The sequence below is a fragment of the Coregonus lavaretus genome, assembly GCF_964263955.1.
Source record: "Coregonus lavaretus genome assembly, chromosome: 24".
Classification (NCBI taxonomy): domain Eukaryota; kingdom Metazoa; phylum Chordata; class Actinopteri; order Salmoniformes; family Salmonidae; genus Coregonus; species Coregonus lavaretus.
The window spans coordinates 37,878,848-37,900,756 of NC_140011.1; the positions used below are offsets into that span (position 1 = coordinate 37,878,848).

General features: G+C 42.3%; 3 protein-coding genes across 4 annotated transcripts in view; all 3 read left to right on the forward strand.

Moving 5' to 3' along the window:
- The first annotated feature begins 1,885 nt into the window (after positions 1–1,885).
- Positions 1,886–4,263, forward strand: LOC311099972 (protein ZNRD2-like). The gene is made up of 4 exons (XM_084140698.1): positions 1,886–2,137; positions 2,646–2,797; positions 3,005–3,089; positions 3,407–4,263. Exons 1-4 carry the CDS (start codon positions 2,122–2,124, stop codon positions 3,850–3,852), a joined length of 699 nt encoding a protein of 232 aa, XP_083996824.1. The 5' UTR covers positions 1,886–2,121; the 3' UTR covers positions 3,853–4,263.
- Positions 4,264–4,940: 677 nt separating this feature from the next.
- Positions 4,941–8,111, forward strand: LOC311099977 (leucine repeat adapter protein 25-like). Of its 2 annotated transcripts, XM_084140703.1 has the most exons (3): positions 4,991–5,390; positions 5,649–5,912; positions 6,266–7,245. In XM_084140703.1, exons 2-3 carry the CDS (start codon positions 5,670–5,672, stop codon positions 6,551–6,553), a joined length of 531 nt encoding a protein of 176 aa, XP_083996829.1. In that variant the 5' UTR covers positions 4,991–5,390; positions 5,649–5,669; the 3' UTR covers positions 6,554–7,245. The 2 variants fall into 2 exon arrangements, with proteins under 2 accessions (XP_083996828.1, XP_083996829.1); XM_084140702.1 differs by having other exon boundaries at positions 4,941–5,912; positions 6,266–8,111.
- Positions 8,112–10,846: 2,735 nt separating this feature from the next.
- The window catches only part of LOC311099952 (EH domain-binding protein 1-like protein 1), a 30,024-nt gene continuing 18,961 nt past the window's right edge, over positions 10,847–21,909 (forward strand). Inside the window, exons 1-6 of the mRNA XM_084140673.1 lie at positions 10,847–11,470; positions 17,888–17,945; positions 18,067–18,162; positions 18,311–18,364; positions 18,501–18,679; positions 18,803–18,942. Coding sequence (XP_083996799.1) covers positions 11,367–11,470; positions 17,888–17,945; positions 18,067–18,162; positions 18,311–18,364; positions 18,501–18,679; positions 18,803–18,942 — 631 coding nt within the window. The 5' untranslated portion in view covers positions 10,847–11,366. The remainder of the gene's footprint in view (positions 11,471–17,887; positions 17,946–18,066; positions 18,163–18,310; positions 18,365–18,500; positions 18,680–18,802; positions 18,943–21,909) is intronic.

Here is a 21,909-nt window from a genome sequence, read left to right on the forward strand (position 1 = left end):
CTTCCATTTAAGAATGATGGAGGCCACTGTGTTCTTGGGGACCTTCAATGCTTCAGACATTTTTTGGTACCCTTCCCCAGATCTGTGCCTCGACACAATCCTGTCTCTGCGCTCTACTGACAATTCCTTCGACCTCATGGCTTGGTTTTTGCTCTGACATGCACTGTCAACTGTGGGACCTTGTATAGACAGGTGTGTGCCTTTCCAAATCATGTCCAATCAATTGAATTTGCCACAGGTGGACTCCAATCAAGTTTTAGAAACATCTCAAGGATGATCAATGGAAAACAGGATGCACCTGTGCTCAATTTCGAGTCTCATAGCAAAGGGTTTGAATACTTATGTAAATAAGGTATTTCAGTTTTCTATTTTCAATAAATGTGCTAAAATAAAAACCTGTCTTCGCTTTGTCATTATGGGGTATTGTGTGTAGATTGATGATGACAATGTTTTATTTAATCAATTTTAGACTAAGGCTTTAACGAAACAAAATGTGGAAAAAGTCAAGGGGTCTGAATACTTTCCGAAGGCACTGTGTTTACTTGACTGATTTTACGAATTTATACATACGAACAACAACTTACAGACACACACAAACAATGACTCACTCTCATCTGCCCAGACACGCATGCTCATACCCCCGTCCCAATCTTGGTTCCAATAGTTAATATTTTTTTCTAAGAGATTGTCAGTTGGATATGCTCTCTGCTAGGTTTTGTATATCTTCCCTATCATATGAACATCCTTTCCTGACTCAAATAAGACTGGGTACCAAGGCACAACCTAGATTCATTACATTTACATTTTCGAGACAATGTCTTAAGTAGCTGAACATGTTATTACTCCAACCTCGTAAAAGTGACAAACTGACAAGTTTAAAGTTTTGTGAAAAACAACTTTATATTAAAGGAGTGCCTTTGATTAGATGGCCTGCACGTGCGCAGTCCGAAAGGTTAGACCCGATGACGTGTTTGTGCGCATGAGCTTAGCTAGCCAACGTCGCCGACAAGCGTGATCAGGGATGTCAGCCTAGCTTCATACTGTGCGCGTTCGTAAATTCACTCTGGCTATCTAGTCCGATTTCAGAGCACTCTCGTCTGTGTGCCAGAGCGCAGAATAACTGATACATTTACGAACGGGCAACACCTGTTGAATATGACCGGTGTCAGTAAACGTCGGCAAAAAAACTTTATGAAATTGTTGCCAGCAGCACAGTTACAGTCACCAACGCTCTGGATAACATGAAAACAGCCTAACCAGCTCTGCTGGGGCAAGTAAAATGGTCAGAGTGAGGTGTTCTCTCATTTATGTCTGGAAGTAGCTAGCAATGGTTAGCAAGTTAGCTTAAGGTGCTTGACCGCCGTTGTGAGGCCAGAGCGAAACGCTCTGAATTTATGAACGGACAATCTGACAACGCTATGATTTTACGAACGCCCAGAGGGCACGCTGAGCGCACTCTGGCACTCCTGATTAATTTACTGTACCACAGATAGAACAATTAATCAGATATTTCACCGGATGTATAAATGTGAAGTATCTACTTGGCGTTTCCACTCACTACCAAATATGGGAGTGAGAGGAAGCCCATTGACCGGCAGTGGGAGAAGATGGAACGAGATGGATTTTGGTCGACATTCTGTTAATTTTCCTCATCGATAAAACATTTGATTTCAATAAATGTTTCTGTTCCCAAAACTAGAATATGTTAAGAACAGAGTGGACTATGTTTTGTAGACTTTACTCTTTGCCAAAGTTGTAAAAAAAAAAATGCGTTGTTTAGGAGTGCAAAGACGAATTGAGTTATTGCACACGCGCAATTTGCAAATATATGCTAAAACACGCCAATAGGATCTTGGTAGCTCGTGCTTGGCTCCGCCCACCTGCCACTATGACTAATTTGTTCCCATTTGAAACGACGTGCTGTGGTCTATCTTGGTTTAGTTATTTTAAAATATATATTTTACTGTACTGTCTCTTAGCTAGCTAGCTATAGTCTTCCAATACGACAGGTGGCAGTAACAGACCTATAACGTTACATTTCAAACTTAGTGGACGCATGTGTAGCTGCATACATTTTTTGTAAAGAAACGGCGTGCAGCAACCAGGCATAGCAGTGGAATCATGGCACTGAATGCAGGTAAATAAACAAGCTGCTTTCCTTAAATGCTTATGTTTTACTTTGGTAGGCTATCTCACAAGTTTATTTTGCTAATTGTCTTTCAGAATGCCAGATGGACGTTTTTGTGAGTTAAAGTTTTGACCGGAAGCCCAGTTTGACAGCTAGCTTGGTCAGCTTAGCCAGCTACAGTAGATGGCTAATTGGCTAACGTTAGTCAACTAACGTTAGTTGGTCTACTGGTGTCTCCAGATTAGTTAGCACAAACAGACGTCGCATAATACTTGCTTGCTAACTAACTAACTACTGTTTGCGCACTATCAAAAGTTAAATTATCATCACCTAGCTGATGTAGCTATCAGCTAGCTTGCTAGGTTAACCGAAATCGACTAACGCGTTAAGTTATTGTACTGTCAGTTTGATAAACTAGCTAGCTGCGTGATGAGCAAGCCAGCCGTGTCCATATGACTGAGTTCTGGTAGTTTGAATGTCGGTTTCCTCCCCTCACCCTCCATGGTTTTCTTGTCAGACGACGATGACTTCGAGTGGACACCCCCTTCAGAATCTGAGATGAAGGTTATTCATGCTCAGCGGGAACGACAGGACAAAATAAGCAAGCTCATGGGTGCCTACCTCCTCAATGGCTACAAAATGTTAGGAGAATGCTGCGAGCAATGTGGGGTGAGTGGGGGATAATCCAGACCATCCCAGTTTATATATTTGCCACCTGTTATATATTTACTGAGTGAGATCTATAACTAAATAAATGTACTATGTAATGATTTTTAAAGATGAAGGGATTGATTGATATTGTTTTAGGAGATTGTAATGAGCGTCTAAGTAGTATTTGGACTTGAGTTGAATAATTAGTCGTTTGTGCCTGTCCAGACGATTCTCCTTCAGGACAAGCAGAAGAAGAACTACTGTGTTGCATGTCAGGAGCTGGACTCTGACGTAGACAAGGACAACCCAGGTAAGAGTCTGTGCAGGGCTAGGAGAATTTCTGTTATGACTAGGGGAAAGGAGTTGCCTGACAACTCATCCTGAATTTAATTTCGCTGCTCTGTTGATCGCGCCATATAAAGAAACACTAGTGGGCGTGGCGTTTGGCTGGAGCAATGTGGATGGGTAGGTAGTCAGGCTAGGAAAGGAGTTTCCTGAGCTAACTGGGCCTAGTTTATGACTCATCTAACATTAGTTTGCAACTGAACAAATCATTTTCTTGCTCCAACTAAACTTTTTTTTCTTGTCATTTCCTTCTCTTTCCTGTTACTGTCCTCTCACTCTCAGCCCTAAATGCCCAGGCTGCCCTGTCACAGGTCAGAGAGAGACAGCTAGCCTCTCAGCCTTTCCCTCTGGACAATGGAGCCCCCTCCAGTGACGCTCCCCTCTCCATCACAGGGCAGCCCCGACCAGAGCACTGTGAGGGGGCTGCTTCAGGACTGAGAGGACCCCTACCTCCACCAGCAAACCCCACCCCTGCACCCACCGTGACCCCCAGCTTCCTCCCTGCGTCCACCCCCTCCATCCAGCCAGTCCATGTGCCAGCCCCCATAGTAGCCCTTGCACCTCACCCAGCCCTGTCCAGTGCTGAGGACGCAGTGCTGCACAAGCTGCGGTGGGCCACACAGGAGCTCCAGCACTCAGCCTCAGTAGAGGCTAGTATCCAGCTGTGCAGTCTCATCCGCAGCTGTGCAGATTCACTGCGCAGCCTGAAAGAGCTTCACCAATCATGAGACTGAACTGATGGAAATTCTAAAAACAGAAACAAGGCATAAACACACGCTCACATAAGCAACACCGGAAGTTATAGCAGCTTGATTCCCTTGCAAAGGTTTTTGTGGCAAAAGTGAACTGCTTCACCTCTGCCGGTAAAGGTTATTGTAATAAACTTGGACAACTGTCTGTGTATGCATCATTTGTATTTTGAGGACCTGTAGTGTTACATCTTTTAAAACATTGCTGTTACTTTTGATTTGAAGGCTTCTCTGTGGATTCAGGGTAAAGTTTTGACACCAACTTGCATGGTGAGAATGGGCACCTCTGAGTGGTTGAATATCTCTGAACTAAATATAGTTGAGTGTTGTTTGACTGGTTGATATTAATGTACATCAATTGTTTATAAAAATTGGAATTCATCCACTTTATTCATACTTTCTCTGTGGTTATTACTTCATTTTAAAACAAGTGGCTTTTGTTTTATGTGGCCACACAACAATAGAGTGACAAAGTGGCCATGTAATGTAATTGTATGGAGTTGTAGATATAGTAGCAATCTATTTATACTAGAAGATGATATTTTTAATATTCAGTAGTGTGGTGGCAGTAGTGGGAGTTGCCTACTTGTTAACAAATAGTATTGGAACAACTATTAAGGATGTTTCTGATAAGAGACTGGATGGATGCAAAATGATATTTGCTGTGATGTAGTACTGAACGAAGTTCTGTGTGTATTTGTTGTAAAAACTGGAATAGTGTATAATTGTAGATGTATAGGGGTTATTGTATAAATACAAGGCAACCGTAAACATGTCGTGCCCCACGAATGATGCAGCCCCCCCTTGGGCCAATTGCGATATCACGTGTGACTAACACATTTCATTTCATTACTATATTTCCCTCATTGGGCCAATCAGTGTAATTTTGTAAATGCCGGATCTATATGGAAAGACGCACCATTCACCCAAGTTTCGTCAAAATCGGCCCAGTGCTGTCTTAGATCACGTGTTACGAAAGTAGGAATGTACTGACGGAGAAAGATCCATAGTCCCCTCCCTGATTTAATCGTGGGGGACAATTGGAAAATTCAGTATTTATGGTTTTCAGTGGTTTTGTCTTGATGTAAGGCATTTGGAAATGGGTCAAGGTGCAGAATTTGGTATTGCTAGAATGAAAAAAAACACCGGCCTCGACATATAATAGTTTAGTTATTCGGCAATATTGTTCCTAAGGACGTCCTAATACTGTTTCCTCTATCCTCAAATATAGTGTGTTTTGACAGCGGGGAAGCGGTGCAGCGCCTCGGGTCTCTGCGATGAAGTGGGACCGGACGGGGAGGGGATATTAATCGAGGGCGAGGTTCGCAGTTGAGACAGAAAAACGTAGTGGGAAACAAAGCAAGGATATCAGACATGAATTCATCTTGGTAACATTTACATAGGCCTACGTTATGTTTTCATTGCCAAAGCAATTTTTCATCCACATGGATGCTGTGTGAACGGCGCCTGTATTGTGCTATTGAGGACTCGTTGGAAATACAATAACCGGAGTGAAGGTGAAGCAACGTTTTTTATTGAAACTATACATTCCGTCTATACATTTGCAACCTGTTCTGTTAAATGCTCATCATCGGTGGATTGCTGATCTGAGACAATAATGACTAGGCTATAGCCTACTATTTTGAAATCATCACATACTGCACATGATAGTGCGCTTCCATTATTGAATCCGTATTTTCTTTATGATTGAATATTTCTGGCCTATAATAAAAGCAGCAGAAGTTTTTTTTCTTATATTTTTTCTTCTTAAATAGACATTGATAAAGAGGTAGACAATGAACGGGCTCCAGTCGAGTCCTCCTGGATGGCCAGGCAGCGTCTGTTCAATCGAAGGACTACCCGCTTTGCCAAAAGGCCTGAGCGGCATCCTTAACTCCAGTGGTGGCTCATGGAGGGACATCGAAAAAGTCCACAGTAAACGGACAAGCCTTCAGGCCGACATCAGCAAGTCTAGCGTGATCGACTCTCTCGGCCGCAGCAAGCCTGCACGTCTGGACGCAACGCTGCGCAAAGAAATGGTAGGACATTATTCTGTAATCAGTTGATTTTATTTTATTAGGATCTATTTTAGCCCAATGGCTAGTCTTACAAGAGTCCTTAAGAAATTTAAAAACATACAGAAATGTAAAAAACAACAAAAGGAAAGTCAAAACACCAAAACACACAATATTTTGATCATTTCTCACAGCTTTGTCTTTGATTATTGTCAGCAAATAGCACACATCTAGAGAACATCCTGAAATAATAGGGCAGCAATTTCAGCTCAATTTACCTAAATTTGTTCTTGTTCATTTGTATTCAACTGACAACGTTTATATAGTTAATGTATGAGATTATTGACACAATTATCCGTTCCTGTTGTGTGTCCTAGGTGGGCCTCAGACAGTTGGACATGTCTCTGCACTGTCAGCTGTGGTCTCTCTATGAGTCCATCCAGGAGTACAAGGGAGCCTTTCAGGACATCTCCAACTCTCTGCTGTCAGAGAGCACCATCACTACAGAAAATGGTTACTCTGAGGAAGAGGATTATTATGAAGAGGAGGAGGGCAACTATGGTGATAATGTACCTCAGGATCTACCTGGCACTTCACTGACTCTCCAGCCAACTCAAAACTCCCGGGACCAATTGATCAAAGAGTCTTTCCACATTCCCTTATAAACCAACTAATATTTTTCCTCTGTTTACATAATATAAGCTGTTTCCTGTTCTGTATAGCCGTTTAATTATTTATTATACTTGTACCCACCTAGCTAGGTTATTGGCAGAAGGACATTTTGATGATCTATCTCCATCACAAAAGGAGCTGACATTTTCTCCAACAACCTTGTTACTATACAATACATAATTAAAAAGACCTTGCTAATTGATTTGGACTAATTGTGCCTATCTTGAAAACAAAAGCCGTATTTGAAATACCTGATGAATTGGAGGTATTTGAATTTGGTGTAACATGCCTCTAATTAATTTAACATATTTCATTGGTATCCAATCATACTTGTACTATGCTTGAAGATTGTTTAAGTGGCAGTGTCTGATGTCAAAGGCCTAGGATTGTAAAACAATGTATTTTTCTCTAAATATTATTTTTTTCTCTACAATTCTAAGATTGAATGTAATCTTAGACATGTAGCCACATACACACAATGTCGGTATTACTCGTTATTGTTTGTTGTGATGGGCAGTTTATGGATTGAGCTTTTTTATTAGCTTGGCCTAAAAATACAAATGCGATGGACAGTAACCATGTGTTATAAGTTATAACTCTACAGTACGTCAATTGTCCGCTTATGGGTCCAGCTCAACTGTAATTTATTGGTTTGGAAAGGGGTTATTGACATACTCTAACCACTAGATGGCAAAATGTGTTGTGACAGATATCAGCATCTGTTCCATATGTAGAAAACCTGAACATTTTTGTTTCCCAAGGTGAAGTCAGAAAGCCCTTCAGTTCCAAAAACGGTACTTTTGTTCCTGTGTTTCTGGCTCACGGCAGAGTATGCATTTTGATAACCATGGAAGTGTGCCTTTTTGATAACCATGGGGGTGCCTTTTTGATAACCATGGAAGTGTGCCTTTTTGATAACCATGGAAGTGTGCCTTTTTGATAACCATGGAAGTGTGCCTTTTTGATAACCATGGAAGTGTGCCTTTTTGATAACCATGGAAGTGTGCCTTTTTGATAACCATGGAAGTGTGCCTTTTTGATAACCATGGAAGTGTGCCTTTTTGATAACCATGGAAGTGTGCCTTTTTGATAACCATGGAAGTGTGCCTTTTTGGTAACCATGGAAGTGTGCCTTTTTGATAACCATGGAAGTGTGCCTTTTTGATAACCATGGAAGTGTGCCTTTTTGATAACCATGGGGGTGCCTTTTTGCATCTAACTATTACTTACAGTATCTCACAGGAGAAGTTATATGTGGATGCCATTGATATCATTGGTTAGCCCTTTCAAGCTCTATGACTGTACTTGTTTTTGATTCATGAGAGCACCACTCTGACTGCCTGGCCATTATAAACAAACCATTCCAGCCACACATGGGCTTATTAGGCAATGATCCCTGTTCTCTCCCCAGGGTAGCAGGAGGAGTCCAGAACAGTAGATGTAAAACATTCAAATACCATCATCATGCATTCCTTACAAACAGAATTAGACCTGAGCATCTAGTATTTCTACTTATTTAGTGGTTGAAAGAGAATTTGAATAAAACATTATAAAAGTAATGTTTAAACTTGAAACACCATCATGTTTAGTGTAAAGGAAGGTTAGAGGGATACAACCCGGACATCATTGGTAATTTATCTTGCTAGCTTGCCATCATATTTAGTATAAAGGGAAGTTGTATGGCAACCCATGTCTATTTTTATCAGAGCGGCAAGTACACTCTTAGAAAAAAAGGTGCTATCTAGAACCTAAAAGGGTTATTCGGCTGTCCCCATAGGAGAACCCTTTGAAGGACCCTTTTTGGTTCCAGGTAGAACCCTTTTTGAGTTCCATGTAGAACCCTTTACACAGAGGGTTCTACATGGAACCCAAAATAGTTCTACCTGGGACCAAAGAGAGTTCTATCTGGGACCAAAAAGGGTTCTCCTATGGGTACAGCCGAATAACCATTTTGGAACCCTTTTTTCTAAGAGTGTACTGCTTAACACAAAGTAACTTTTGATGGTAATTACAGGAATAGATCAACTCTACCCTTGAGCAAGCTACTTTATAGATCCACTAACCACCAGGAAATGACTAACTGAAAACAGGAAGCCCCATACATGCCTCAGACATCCATTATCCTTTCCCTAATAGTCACAGTGCAAGGCCACTTTACTGCAACCTTTGTTTGTATTTTCGTAATAACAGTCTCTGAATTCTTATTACCATTGGTGGTCAGTTCCCATTTCAATCATTGTGGTCCTCTGTAGCTCAGCTGGTAGAGCACGGCGCTTGTAACGCCAAGGTAGTGGGTTCGATCCCCGGGACCACCCATACACAAAAAATGTATGCACGCATGACTGTAAGTAGCGTCTGCTAAATGGCATATTATTATTATTATTATTATTATTTAATTTACTATTCATATAGCAACAGAACGTTAAAACAGGGGTGAGAGCTTTTGCATTCCTACTACATCATTGTCAGACTGATAAATGACAGACATTACTTCCATCCACTCAGCTGACAGCAGGATCTGTATCATCACGATGATGATGATGCCCTGACATAAACCAGATACTAGGAAGCAGGGCAAATATTTTCAAGAGTGGTATAACTTCTAACAAATGTTTTCTCTCACTATGATTGGATTTGTTGGTATTTATTTGTAACTTTAATTAGGCTACCCTTTGCCTACTTTGATCTTAAGAGGAGAAGGGCCTCAATCAATAGCCTAATAATGATGGATCAAATTAAAACAATACTTTCTTCATTTTTAGCAGAATCCTAAAGTTACTAAGCACTTATTTTCTATCAACCATGATAAGGGAGATCTTTCAATGTGATCTTTCAAGTAATAACAGTCTCTGATATTTATTTATTATTTTATTTAACCTTTATTTAACTAGGCAAGTCAGTTAAGAACAAATTCTTATTTACAATGACAGCCTACCATATCTTATTACCATTGGCAGACAGTTCCCATTTCATTTGACTATTCATATAGCAACAGAACATTAAAACGGGTGAGAGCTTTTACATTCCTTTTAGAAAGTCCCATGTATTTCTATAAATAGGCCACACATAGCTGCAGGAAGTAGGGATGCGGAGAGTGCTGCAGCACCCCCTGAAAAATCTGAATTAAATCAAAAAAATTAAGTAGTGCACTGGGCCTTTACTAGTCCTGTATTAGCTGACCGATATAACCATCTGTAGCGTGAGCATGAAACAATTTCTCATGTGGCTTCAACTCAGTTTATGATAGTTAACCTACAGTCTGAGCAAAGATAAATTAGACAAGTCATCTTCTCATTGCAGGTCATTCCCTGGCCTTATGTCTCTCAGACACTGATTAATAGTGATGTGTTTGCTGCTTGAGTCAAGGTAAATAACACGTTGAGTCATGACTTGCACATCCGCTGCTGCACCCTGGCAGAACACTCACTCTGTCTCAGAGAACAAGGTGGGGTTGAGTTAGGAAACTCTCGGCTCTAGCCAGCTGTCTACTTCACTGAGCTCTGCCCTGAATACTGGAAACACATTATTTGTTAAGTTCCATATGTTAAGTAATGACGTTTTGAATATACTTAGGCTCAATAAATGCATAACTCCTAGTCATAACATGCCGTGATTTTTTATAGCCTGTGATCTCTGTCAATGTTGTTATTATACTATTGCAAAGTGGAAAGGAGAGGTACACATGAGCTGCTGTGTTCCAAGTGTAGGCTGTATCACAGTCCTCTATCCCCAGCTGCCTCTGTCCACCCACCCCACCCTCCTCTCATTCCAAAAATATACTCCACACAGCTACGGAAAATCCCTATGCACGGCTGCTCCGAATACGCAGTGGGACAGGACATCTCTCTTCATGGAAACTCATGCATAATCTTACTGCCCAATGTGCTTTGGCCCAAACTGAATCACAAACCTTTTAGAGAAGTAAGGAAATTAAAGGATGTTCCTAAAATGTAAATAAAATATTAGGATAAAAGTGTCAAATACGCAAGAGCACTTTACAAATGGATACAATGTATCCTGCAGAGAAGCGCGCCAAGAATAGTTTGAGTGAACAATTCAGGGCAAAGTATTACTTTTGAATAAACTTCAGCAAAGTTGGATAAGTGTCATCTGACTCCTTAAAGGTCATCATACTGACAGTGGCATCGTACCATGGACGGAATCCAAAGTCTGAAATGTTATTGTTTACTGTTGTACGGATAGGCAGAAAGAAGATAGAGCTAAGGAACTTTGCATACTGCCGCATCATCAATGCTTAGCAACCGCTCCCCTTCTCTATCTGCAGCATACAGACGCAACAAATGATACCACTTGGAGAGTTTATTGCACTGTCAGTGTAACGTAGCCTAAAATGTGTTATGGTGGCTTTATCTGACAGTTTTATTTCCCTGGCTGGGCGAAGGACAGCTATTATATACCTGGATGAATTGTCGACAGTGTCTTTTTACTCTGGAATGCACATTGTGGACTAACAGTTTCATTTAGGATATTTGGCGTTCCTTTTCTGACTATGTGGAAGTGTTGAAATGCGCAAGACAGTGGATTCGGTTCCGCTTATAAATACTGTAGTTAATAATTACCGTAGTTCCGTGCTACATGTTTTTTTCTTCAATGTGTTTGGTTGATGTTGACAGTTTTATGTGACTGAACTCAATGAAACTTCACCTGCGGCTGTCCCTTTTGAATACGGTCAGCTTGAAGACAACGGTTTTACACACCACGAACTGTCATTGAACAACCATCCCGAAAGGAGTTAGAAGAAAGTGGAACTTACTTTTTTAAACTTTGTAATACCTCAACTAAATTATGACTTCGGTTTGGAAAAGATTACAACGCGTTGGCAAGAAAGCTTCAAAATTCCAGTTTGTGGCGTCCTATCAAGAACTTGTGTTGGAATGCACGAAGAAATGGTAGGTTATGTTATTTCTTTAGGTTAAACGAACTCATTTTCACAACATGCTATTGACTCACGTTATCTGCTCCCATGAAGGGCGTTTCTCCTTGTAATACTTATACTTTAAAAGTAGGTTTGCGCAGCCTACCACCATGGGCGCTGCTTTAGCCATCCTTGTCAAGAATCTATTCCATTTATTTGATCAAATCCATAACGGGCCGTATTCCATTTTCTTACTAGTGACAACAGTTACAGGAAGAGGGCAAAATGTAGTTAGTTCGTTGTTTCCTCTGATACAGTAATATGAATAAGAGAAGCGCATTAGCTGTCGTCACTAGCTTCCACAGCCACAAAGTCATAATTATGGCTAAACCCCGCCTATTTCTACAATTTATATTCTTACAATTTTATTTTAAACCTAACCTTTAACCTTAACCACACTGATAACTTTACGCTTAACCCTTACCATAAATGAAGACCAACGTTTTCTTTTACGCTATAGCCAATTTTGACTTTGTGGCTGTGAAATCGCATTGAGCCTCTACATTTCCGCGTTTATTGTAATTATAGTAGGCTATGGGCACAGGATAAACACTATTTTCACGCCACTTTGATACTAAAGTGACTTTGTCGTAACAGGTTAGAATTTACGCAGCAGTTCAGGATAATTAACATGGCAGGTTAGGAGACCGAGTTTAAGGTTAGGAAAATGTTTAGGGTTTGCAAAAAGACTCTCCTAACTTGCAACGAAAATCACTTCATATCGAAGTGGCGTGAGAAGAGTGTGTCCCATGGGCACAGTCCTAACTGTAGATTTAATGCACACAAAAGGCATCAATACTCCTACCCCTACCACAAGCCTATTACATCACTGTCAGACTGATAAAGACAGACATTATGTCAGTTCACTCAGCTGACAGGAGAATCTGTATCATGATGATGACGATGTCATGACATGACCAGATACTGGGAAGCAGGGCAAATGTTTTCCAGAGTGATATCACTTCTAACTTTATTTGTTTCACTATGATTGGATTTGTTGGTATTTCTTTGTAATGTTAATTAAGCTATCTGTGTTGATGTCATCAGACATGTCATCAATTAGGCTACCCTTTGCCTACTTTGATCTTAAGTGGAGAAGGGCCTCAATCAATAGCCTAATGATTGATCCAATTAAAACAATGCTTTTCACTCTTAGTGGAATCCCAAAGTTACTACATACTTATTTTCTATCAACCATGATAAGGGAGATCTCTACACAACAATGTAATTTGCAAACAGGCCTGCCAGCCATGCCATATCCTTGCGTATTTTGTCATGTTCCAACAGAGCTATTGTGTACTATACAGTAGTTTGATTAGATCATTATTTCTTAGCAGATAAGATTCAGACTTAGACTAAAACACAGACCATTTGAAATCTGACACAACGTCTGTACATGAGCCTTGGAGCGTTGAGCCCCATCATGGTGATCGATCGATTCAAATCAAAATGTATTTGTCACTTGTGCCAGAATACAACATGTCTAGACTTTAACATGAAACACTTACTTACAAGCCCTTTCCCAACAATGCAGAGTTAAAAAGAAAAAAAGAAAAAAAATAGTAACACAATAAAAAAACAATAACAAGGCTCTATACAAGGACTACCGAGTCACTGTGCAGGGGTACGAGGTAGTTGAGGTAATTGAGGTAATATGTACAGTGAGGGAAAAAAGTATTTGATCCCCTGCTGATTTTGTACGTTTGCCCACTGACAAAGACATGATCAGTCTATAATTAACATGGTAGGTTTATTTGAACAGTGAGAGACAGAATATCATCAAAAAAATCCAGAAAAACGCATGTCAAAATATTTATAAATTGATTTTGCATTTTAATGAGGGAAATAAGTATTTGACCCCTCTGCAAAACATGACTTAGTACTTGGTGGCAAAACCCTTGTTGGCAATCACAGAGGTCAGACGTTTCTTATAGTTGGCGACCAGGTTTGCACACATCTCAGGAGGGATTTTGTCCCACTCCTCTTTGCAGATCTTCTCCAAGTCATTAAGGTTTCGAGGCTGACGTTTGGCAACTCGAACCTTCAGCTCCCTCCACAGATTTTCTATGGGATTAAGGTCTGGAGACTGGCTAGGCCACTCCAGGACCTTAATGTGCTTCTTCTTGAGCCACTCCTTTGTTGCCTTGGCCGTGTGTTTTGGGTCATTGTCATGCTGGAATACCCATCCACGACCCATTTTCAATGCCCTGGCTGAGGGAAGGAGGTTCTCACCCAAGATTTGACGGTACATGGCCCCGTCCATCGTCCCTTTGATGCGGTGAAGTTGTCCTGTCCCCTTAGCAGAAAAACAAAGCATAATGTTTCCACCTCCATGTTTGACGGTGGGGATGGTGTTCTTGGGGTCATAGGCAGCATTCCTCCTCCTCCAAACACGGCGAGTTGAGTTGATGCCAAAGAGCTCGATTTTGGTCTCATCTGACCACAACACTTTCACCCAGTTCTCCTCTGAATCATTCAGATGTTCATTGGCAAACTTCAGACGGGCCTGTATATGTGCTTTCTTGAGCAGGGGGACCTTGCGGGCGCTGCAGGATTTCAGTCCTTCACGGCGTAGTGTGTTACCAATTGTTTTCTTGGTGACTATGGTCCCAGCTGCCTTGAGATCATTGATAAGATCCTCCCGTGTAGTTCTGGGCTGATTCCTCACCGTTCTCATGATCATTGCAACTCCACGAGGTGAGATCTTGCATGGAGCCCCAGGCCGAGGGAGATTGACAGTTATTTTGTGTTTCTTCCATTTGCGAATAATCACACCAACTGTTGTCACCTTCTCACCAAGCTGCTTGGCGATGGTCTTGTAGCCCATTCCAGCCTTGTGTAGGTCTACAATCTTGTCCCTGACATCCTTGGAGAGCTCTTTGGTCTTGGCCATGGTGGAGAGTTTGGAATCTGATTGATTGATTGCTTCTGTGGACAGGTGTCTTTTATACAGGTAACAAACTGAGATTAGGAGCACTCCCTTTAAGAGTGTGCTCCTAATCTCAGCTCGTTACCTGTATAAAAGACACCTGGGAGCCAGAAATCTTTCTGATTGAGAGGGGGTCAAATACTTATTTCCCTCATTAAAATGCAAATCAATTTATTAAATTTTTGACATGCGTTTTTCTGGATTTTGTTGTTGTTATTCTGTCTCTCACTGTTCAAATAAACCTACCATTAAAATTATAGACTGTTCATTTCTTTTTCAGTGGGCAAACATACAAAATGAGCAGGGGATCAAATACTTTTTTCCCTCACTGTATGTATTTAAGGTCTCTTCTTGTTTTACTTGTGTATTTTGTTTTGCGGTAGACGTGTTTAATGTACTGTAGTGATGTAAATTGTTGATTGCTGATAATTTGTATAACAAATATTTGTGCTTGATATTTGTAATTTGTACTTTGAATAAAAAGAAATGTAAAAAAAACTAGCTTGCTTGCTACATCTCGTCATCCGGTGTTACTCGGTCTGTGGAGCTAACAAAAACAACACCTAAACATCACCAGCTTTACTCACTATTCAGGATTCATGGTGTCCGAAATCTGTGTTTTCTCGGCCCTTGTCTGGGTCACACACTCATCTTCTTGGTAGCTAGCTGCGTTGCTATCGTAGTAGGAAAGAATACTTGTTGCTGTAGCTAGCTACCGTACAGTAAGTGTGTGGTTAGAGTCCAGTGAGTGTGCATAGAGCCAGTGCAAGAGACTCAGTGAGAAAAAAAGGGTGTCAATGTAAATAGTCCAGGTAGCCATTTGATGAGCTGTTTAGCAGTCTTATGGCTTGGGGTAGAAGCTGTTCAGGTGCCTTTTGGTCCCAGACTTGGCGCTCTGGTACCGCTTGCAGTCTATGACTTGGGTGGCTGGAGTCTTTGACCATTTTTAGGGCCTTCCTCTGACACCGCCTGGTATAAAGGTCCTGGATGGCAGGGAGCTCGGCCCCAGTGATGTACTGGGCCGTACAGACTACCCTCTGTAGTGCCTTGCGGTCGGATGCCAAGCAGTTGCCATACCAAGCGGTGATGCAGCCAGTCAAGATGCTCTCAATGGTGCAGCTGTCATAGCCGTGGGAAGTAGGGGTGCTGAGGGTGCTGCAGCACCCCCTGAAAAATCACAATGAAAAAATATATATATAAAAATACATGTTTTTGAAAAAAATGTATGTTCACCACTGGGCCTTTAATAGTCCTGTATTAGCAGGCTGATATCTGTGGAGTGGGCAACCCCGTCCCCCCCCCCGTCCCCCGTCCCCCGTCCCCCGTCCCTGTCGAAAAACAAATTGCAGCACCCCACCTCGAAACGACTTCCTGCGGCTATGGCAGCTGTATAACTTTTTGAGGATCTGAGCGCCCATGCCAAATATTTTCAGCCTCCTGAAAAGGCGTTGTCGTGCCTTCTTTATAACCGTGTTGGTGTGTTTGGACCATGATATATCCTTATTGATGTGAACACAGAGGAACTTGAAGCTCTCCAGTTGAACTGGGTATCACTTATAATAACACAAACATGAAGAGCGATCAAACTGTCCATCTCATGTTTTGTCATAAGCTGTTCTAACATGAGAACCAATGAGGGGGAGGTTTTTTGAGAGAAAGCCTTACTACTGGTTGCAGCTGTCAGGGTCAAGTCTTCAGTCTCAACAAATGAGCAGTCTTGCCTCTGGTTGAGTTTGTGACAGCTGGAGCATGACACAGCGGCCTGCTTTTGGTGTGAGTCATATTGGCCTCTGGTAACTCGGGAAGGAGTATGGGCATGCTTTCTCCTGTTGTAATTGATTTGCCTGTCCCAGTCTGTCAGTCTATTTCTGTGCCCTATGATGCCATAATGCTTTAAAAGCAACCCCCTCCCCACCCAAACATGCCATTCAGCTCCCTTTCAACTCCCTTCCTCTCTGTTGCTATAACTAGCCTGAAACCCGACACAGAACTGAATTTGACCCTGCTTTCCATGTTCTCCTCAACAGGCTGCATTAGCCCAATAACTCTCTATGTTAGTAAGGAGTCCCCTGCACCAGAGGAACTTCAATTCAGTTTAGATAGATCCTACAATAGTAATATGTTAAACACATTTCAGGTGTATTACCATTTACAAGCAATATTAGTGAGCAAACAGCTCAACTGTATTCTGGATACACATTAAATAGTTATAATAAAGTGGGAGGGGCTTGTTATAACATAAACAATCAGGATGGGAGGGTCTTCGGACTGTAGGTTAAAAGTGATTGTGCAATATGGGTCCTTCCTCCTGTGAGGTACCACACCCCCAGAGGCCTCAAGAAAACAGTGCAATTGGCCAGGTCAGTGCCATAATGCAGCTTCCTTCCATTCTTCCTGTGTTCCAGAAGCCAGAACTTCTCCTTTTAACAAACAATTGACAAACCAAGGGTTGGAAACTTCTCCCAGTCAGTGGAGACAGAACAACACTGGTATAATGTTACACATTGAGGACAGATAGAATAGCAATGAAAATGTATGCACTCACTAACTGTAAGTCGCTCTGGATAAGAGCGTCTGCTAAATGACTAAAATGTAAATGTAAATTAAATGTATCTGACAAACAGTCAAACATTTGTGTAGGCCTATGACATATTTCATGAATGCATTATGTAATGTCAAATCGATTCCGAGATTTACTTTTGATATTTCACCAATAGACATGTAGAACACCATATTATGTTTGACAGTAATTTCAGGTGGCCTAGTGTGAGATATTTAGTACATTTCTGTGATGTTAGAAATTAGTCCACGTGTTAAATGAGGAATGCATTTGTAAGGAACTCTGGACCAAAGCTATGATGTGTAGTACAGAACTGTAGTAGCAAAGGTCCCTGGCTTCACACACACACACACACACACACACACACACACACACACACACACACACACACACACACACACACACACACATACACACACACACACACACACACACACACACACACACACACACACACACACTGTGTCTCTTCCAGCCCTTGGGTTGTGTGTATTGGGTTTCAGCTGATTGTGATCATGTGACTCTCACAAGATCCCCATTACTGTCTGCTATCCCTCTTCGTCATCTGTTGTGGAATAGAATATCTGTTAGGGCATGATTCCCTTGCGTTGTTCAGGTTGTTTAAAACAAACCTCTTCTTTGGAGCTAAACCACCAGGGATGACTCTGACTGGGGAAGCAGTCCCGTTCTTCTTAAAAATAATTGTTTCACAACAAATAACAGAGAACTTGTGTGTTGGTGTTTATATTAGTGTTTTTGTGGAAATGATTACATTGAAAATCCAAAGAAGAGAACTTATGCTGAATTATGTAAGGACTAAAAGAAGCTACAAAACAATTTATAGCATTTCTCACTGTCTCTTGTCTCATGTTTTGATGCATCACCTTTTTCTATGATTTCAGGCAACCAGATAAAGTGAGGGTGGTTTGGACCAGAAGAAATAGGCGTATGTGCTCCAAGGTAAATACTCACCCTGTTTTACCTACCTCAAAACAGCACAGCTCTCATCCCACCAGAATGGCAGGGATGCATTTCTATAACTTGTATCACGTTTTGATGTAGCCTTGATTTCTCTCTCTAGCTTCATGGATGGCAGCCGGGCATCAAGAACCCCTACAGGGGGATGGTGGTGTGGCCCGTACCTGAAAACGTGGATATCTCCGTCACACTCTTCAGGGTAAATATCACCCCATGGGTATTCATGAGTACATGAGTACACATGAGTACACTTTAGACATTTCTAATGTAAATTGATAACATACAAAAATGTGTGCAACATGTGTCGTTTTCCCCTGTCATTTCTATCTCTGTATTTACCCCACTAGGATCCACATTCTGATGTGTTTGAAGACAAAGACTGGACGTTTGTCATTGAGAGTGTGAGTGTAGTTTCTACCTCTATCTAATTACAATATCTCATAACGGCCCGCATTGAAATATGACATTTCATTAAAGATAATCTAATGGTACTACTAAAGCCCGCTCATGAATGTATTCCTGCTGCTTGCTTTGCAGGAGACAAAGGGTCAACGTAAGGTGTTGGCTGCAGTGGACGTGAATATGAAGAAGTTTGCCAGTGCCACTCCCACTCAGCAAGACCTGACATTGAAGCTGAAGCCCCTGTCTGTCAAGGTGGTGGAGGCAACTCTGAAGCTCTCCCTGTCCTGTGTGTTTCTCAGAGAGGGGAAAGCCACGTGAGTCCATCCCATAATATCCCAATAACGATAGATTCATAATTACCACCCATACTACGGTAATAACATCAGTAATGACATCATTATGTGTCAAGGTGACAATGCTGTGTTACTCTCCCACAGTGACGAGGACATGCAGAGTCTGGCCAGTCTGATGAGTGTCAAACCCACAGACATCGGTAACCTTGACGACTTCAACGAGAGTGATGAGGAGGAAGACAGGAGGTCCAGTGCTGGAGCTAGCATTAGCAAAGCTGCTGCAGGTACACTTCAATTATACACTCATACATACCTCGTACATTCTGCCTTCCTTTCTCTCCAATAAATAATGGCATCCTCACTTTTCTACCACAACTTTTTATTAGTCTCTCCTGTCCCTACCTTTTCCTTCTCACGCTTTCTTTCACCACTTTCTCTGCCAGTTCCTCTGCCAGTTCCTCTCCCTCCTGCCCACCTTTGGGTCTCCTTTCCAATCATCCTACCACAATACTTTATGTATAAATGTATAAATTACCATCATTTAGAATAATTTTTTAAAAACATTATATAGAACTGATGGATCCTCTTTGATATGATTTTACGTTAGTCACCACATTACATCTTCAAAATCTTCCATTGAATCAGATACTTTCCCCATAGATATCAGAAAGCCAAGAAGAAAGTAATAGAGATACATCTCTATTAGCAACAGTAGTCCTCAGTAACAATTTATATGCTATGCAGCTAGCTAGTTTTCTTGGAATTTTCAGTTAAAAAGTTGTATCTGATTTATGACGGTCATTTCATTTGCAACCTGTCATATCATCCTTCCCGCCTTCTCTTAATCTTTTTCTATTTCTACTCTTCCACATCTTCATCTCCCTCCCTCTCTCCATCCCCCTCTCCATCCGATAGCCTGTGGGAAAGAGAGTGGCAAAGCTGGTACTGCCCCTGTCCCCCCGACCCCCTCTCCACATCCACCAACCCGTTTCAGACATGCACACTCTGTGCCACCCTCCCCTGAGCCCCCCAGGCCACCAGTGCCCCCAGTCTCCTTGGTGCCCTCAGTTTCACCTGTTCCACCAGTTCCATCGGTTCCATCAGTTCCATCCGTTCCCTCAGTTCCCTCAGTGTCCTCAGCCTCAGTTCAATCAGTTCCATCAGTTCCATCGGTTCCATCAGTTCCATCCGTTCCCTCAGTTCCCTCAGTGTCCTCAGCCTCAGTTCAATCAGTTCCATCAGTTCCATCGGTTCCATCAGTTCCATCCGTTCCCTCAGTTCCCTCAGTGTCCTCAGCCTCAGTTCAATCAGTTCCACCAGTTCCATCGGTTCCATCAGTTCCATCCGTTCCCTCAGTTCCCTCAGTGTCCTCAGCCTCAGTTCAATCAGTTCCATCAGTTCCATCGGTTCCATCAGTTCCATCCGTTCCATCAGTTCCCTCAGTGTCCTCAGCCTCAGTTCAATCAGTTCCATCAGTTCCATCGGTTCCATCAGTTCCATCCGTTCCCTCAGTTCCCTCAGTGTCCTCAGCCTCAGTTCAATCAGTTCCATCAGTTCCATCGGTTCCATCAGTTCCATCCGTTCCCTCAGTGTCCTCAGCCTCAGTTCCATCAGTTCTACCAGTTCCACCCGTTCCATCAGTTCCACCAGTTCTGTCAGTTCCATCAGTTCCCTCTGCCTCCGTGCCATTAGTGGCCCTAGGACCCCCAGTTCCCTCAGTGCCAGCCTTTACCCGCTATCAACCACTGCCCAAAATCTTCCATCCCAGCAGCTGCTCAGGTACCTGCAGCCAGACAGATAGACTGAATGATGCTGCCTTGACAAGTGCTTACTGAAGCTTCACTTGTTTCTCAATCTGCATGATGGAACTCCCTGAATTGCCTATGAATTGCTTAACATTTTGTTCAACAGAAGTATCCCCCAGCAAGGGCATGGTATTGGAATGTCTGGACTGTCTAATGAGACTGATTTTGAGCAACATAGAAATCACTAGTAGCATCAACCAGGGGCACTTTTGAAGACTTCCAGTGTTACTGTAAGATAACAGAAATGTTCTCTGCATTATTAACAGGAAATTGTGGTTTAGAAAAAGTAAAAGTAGCATCACTGCACGTCTTAAGGCATGCCTATCTGTAGTATCCCTCTTTCCACCAAGTCATCGCTCTCATTCATTGGTTTCTGCTATTTTTCTATTTCTGCTATTGTTCTTCCCTCTTTTCACTTCCTTTTCTTCTTGCTGCTAGCGCCTGTGTCTTTTCTGAGTAGTCTCCCGGGGGCTCTGAGTGGCCTTGCAGTGGACTTGAAGCCTCGGGGTGTTGGCCTCTCTCAACCCCCCTCCGACCCACAGAGAGGTACCAGACACATGGCAGTTCATAGGTCAAAGGCCACCTGCTTTATCACATTAGCCGTTATATGTCTTTAAGTTGGACTCATAGAGGTTTGAGTGTCTCATGCTGTAGTTTTTCTTACACTATCATCTTTCTGGCCTCTCCTGTCTTTTATCCCCCTCTTCCTCTACTGCAGCTCGTTCAAATGTCTTCAGACCTCAGATTGTATCAACTCATCAGCGTCCCTCCTCCCCCTCTATCTTTTCCTCTGCTGCTTCTCCTCAAGGCAAAAACACTGTTACTGCCCTATCCCAGCCAGACCCACCGCTGCTGAAACCCCAGCTCCCAAAACCTGAGCCAGGTAGCTAAAGCTGATAACTTTGTGTTACTTCTGAAGTTATAGCTTGTGTAGCTTGCTTCTCTTCAGTTGTATTATCTTGGAGTGTGAGCCAAAGCTGACTTGCTTAATTCTGGTTGCTGAACTAATTATATCATTTTTCTCTTTCTTTGTTTACCTACAATCATAAATATTTGTCTTACTACACTCTCTCTCTCTCTCTCTCTCTCTCTCTCTCTCTCTCTCTCTCTCTCTCTCTCTCTCTCTCTCTCTCTCTCTCTCTCTCTCTCTCTGTCTCTCTGTCTCTCTCTCTCTCTCTCTCTCTCTCTCTCTCTCTCTCTCTCTCTCTCTCTCTTTCTCTCTCTCTGTGTCGATCCCCTTCATCACCTCTCTGCTCTCAGCCTCAGTCCGGCAGAGGGAGTGGGGGAGGCCCAGGCCTGTGTCAGGCCCCTCTGGCCTGTCCCCCTCCTATTTCTGTCCCTCTCCCAGAGATGCCATGGCCCCTGTCCCCCTGTTGACTAGCCCAGACCTGGATGCCCTGTGTGACCATTACTGTCCTCCCCCTTCCATCCCCTTCCCTAAGTCCT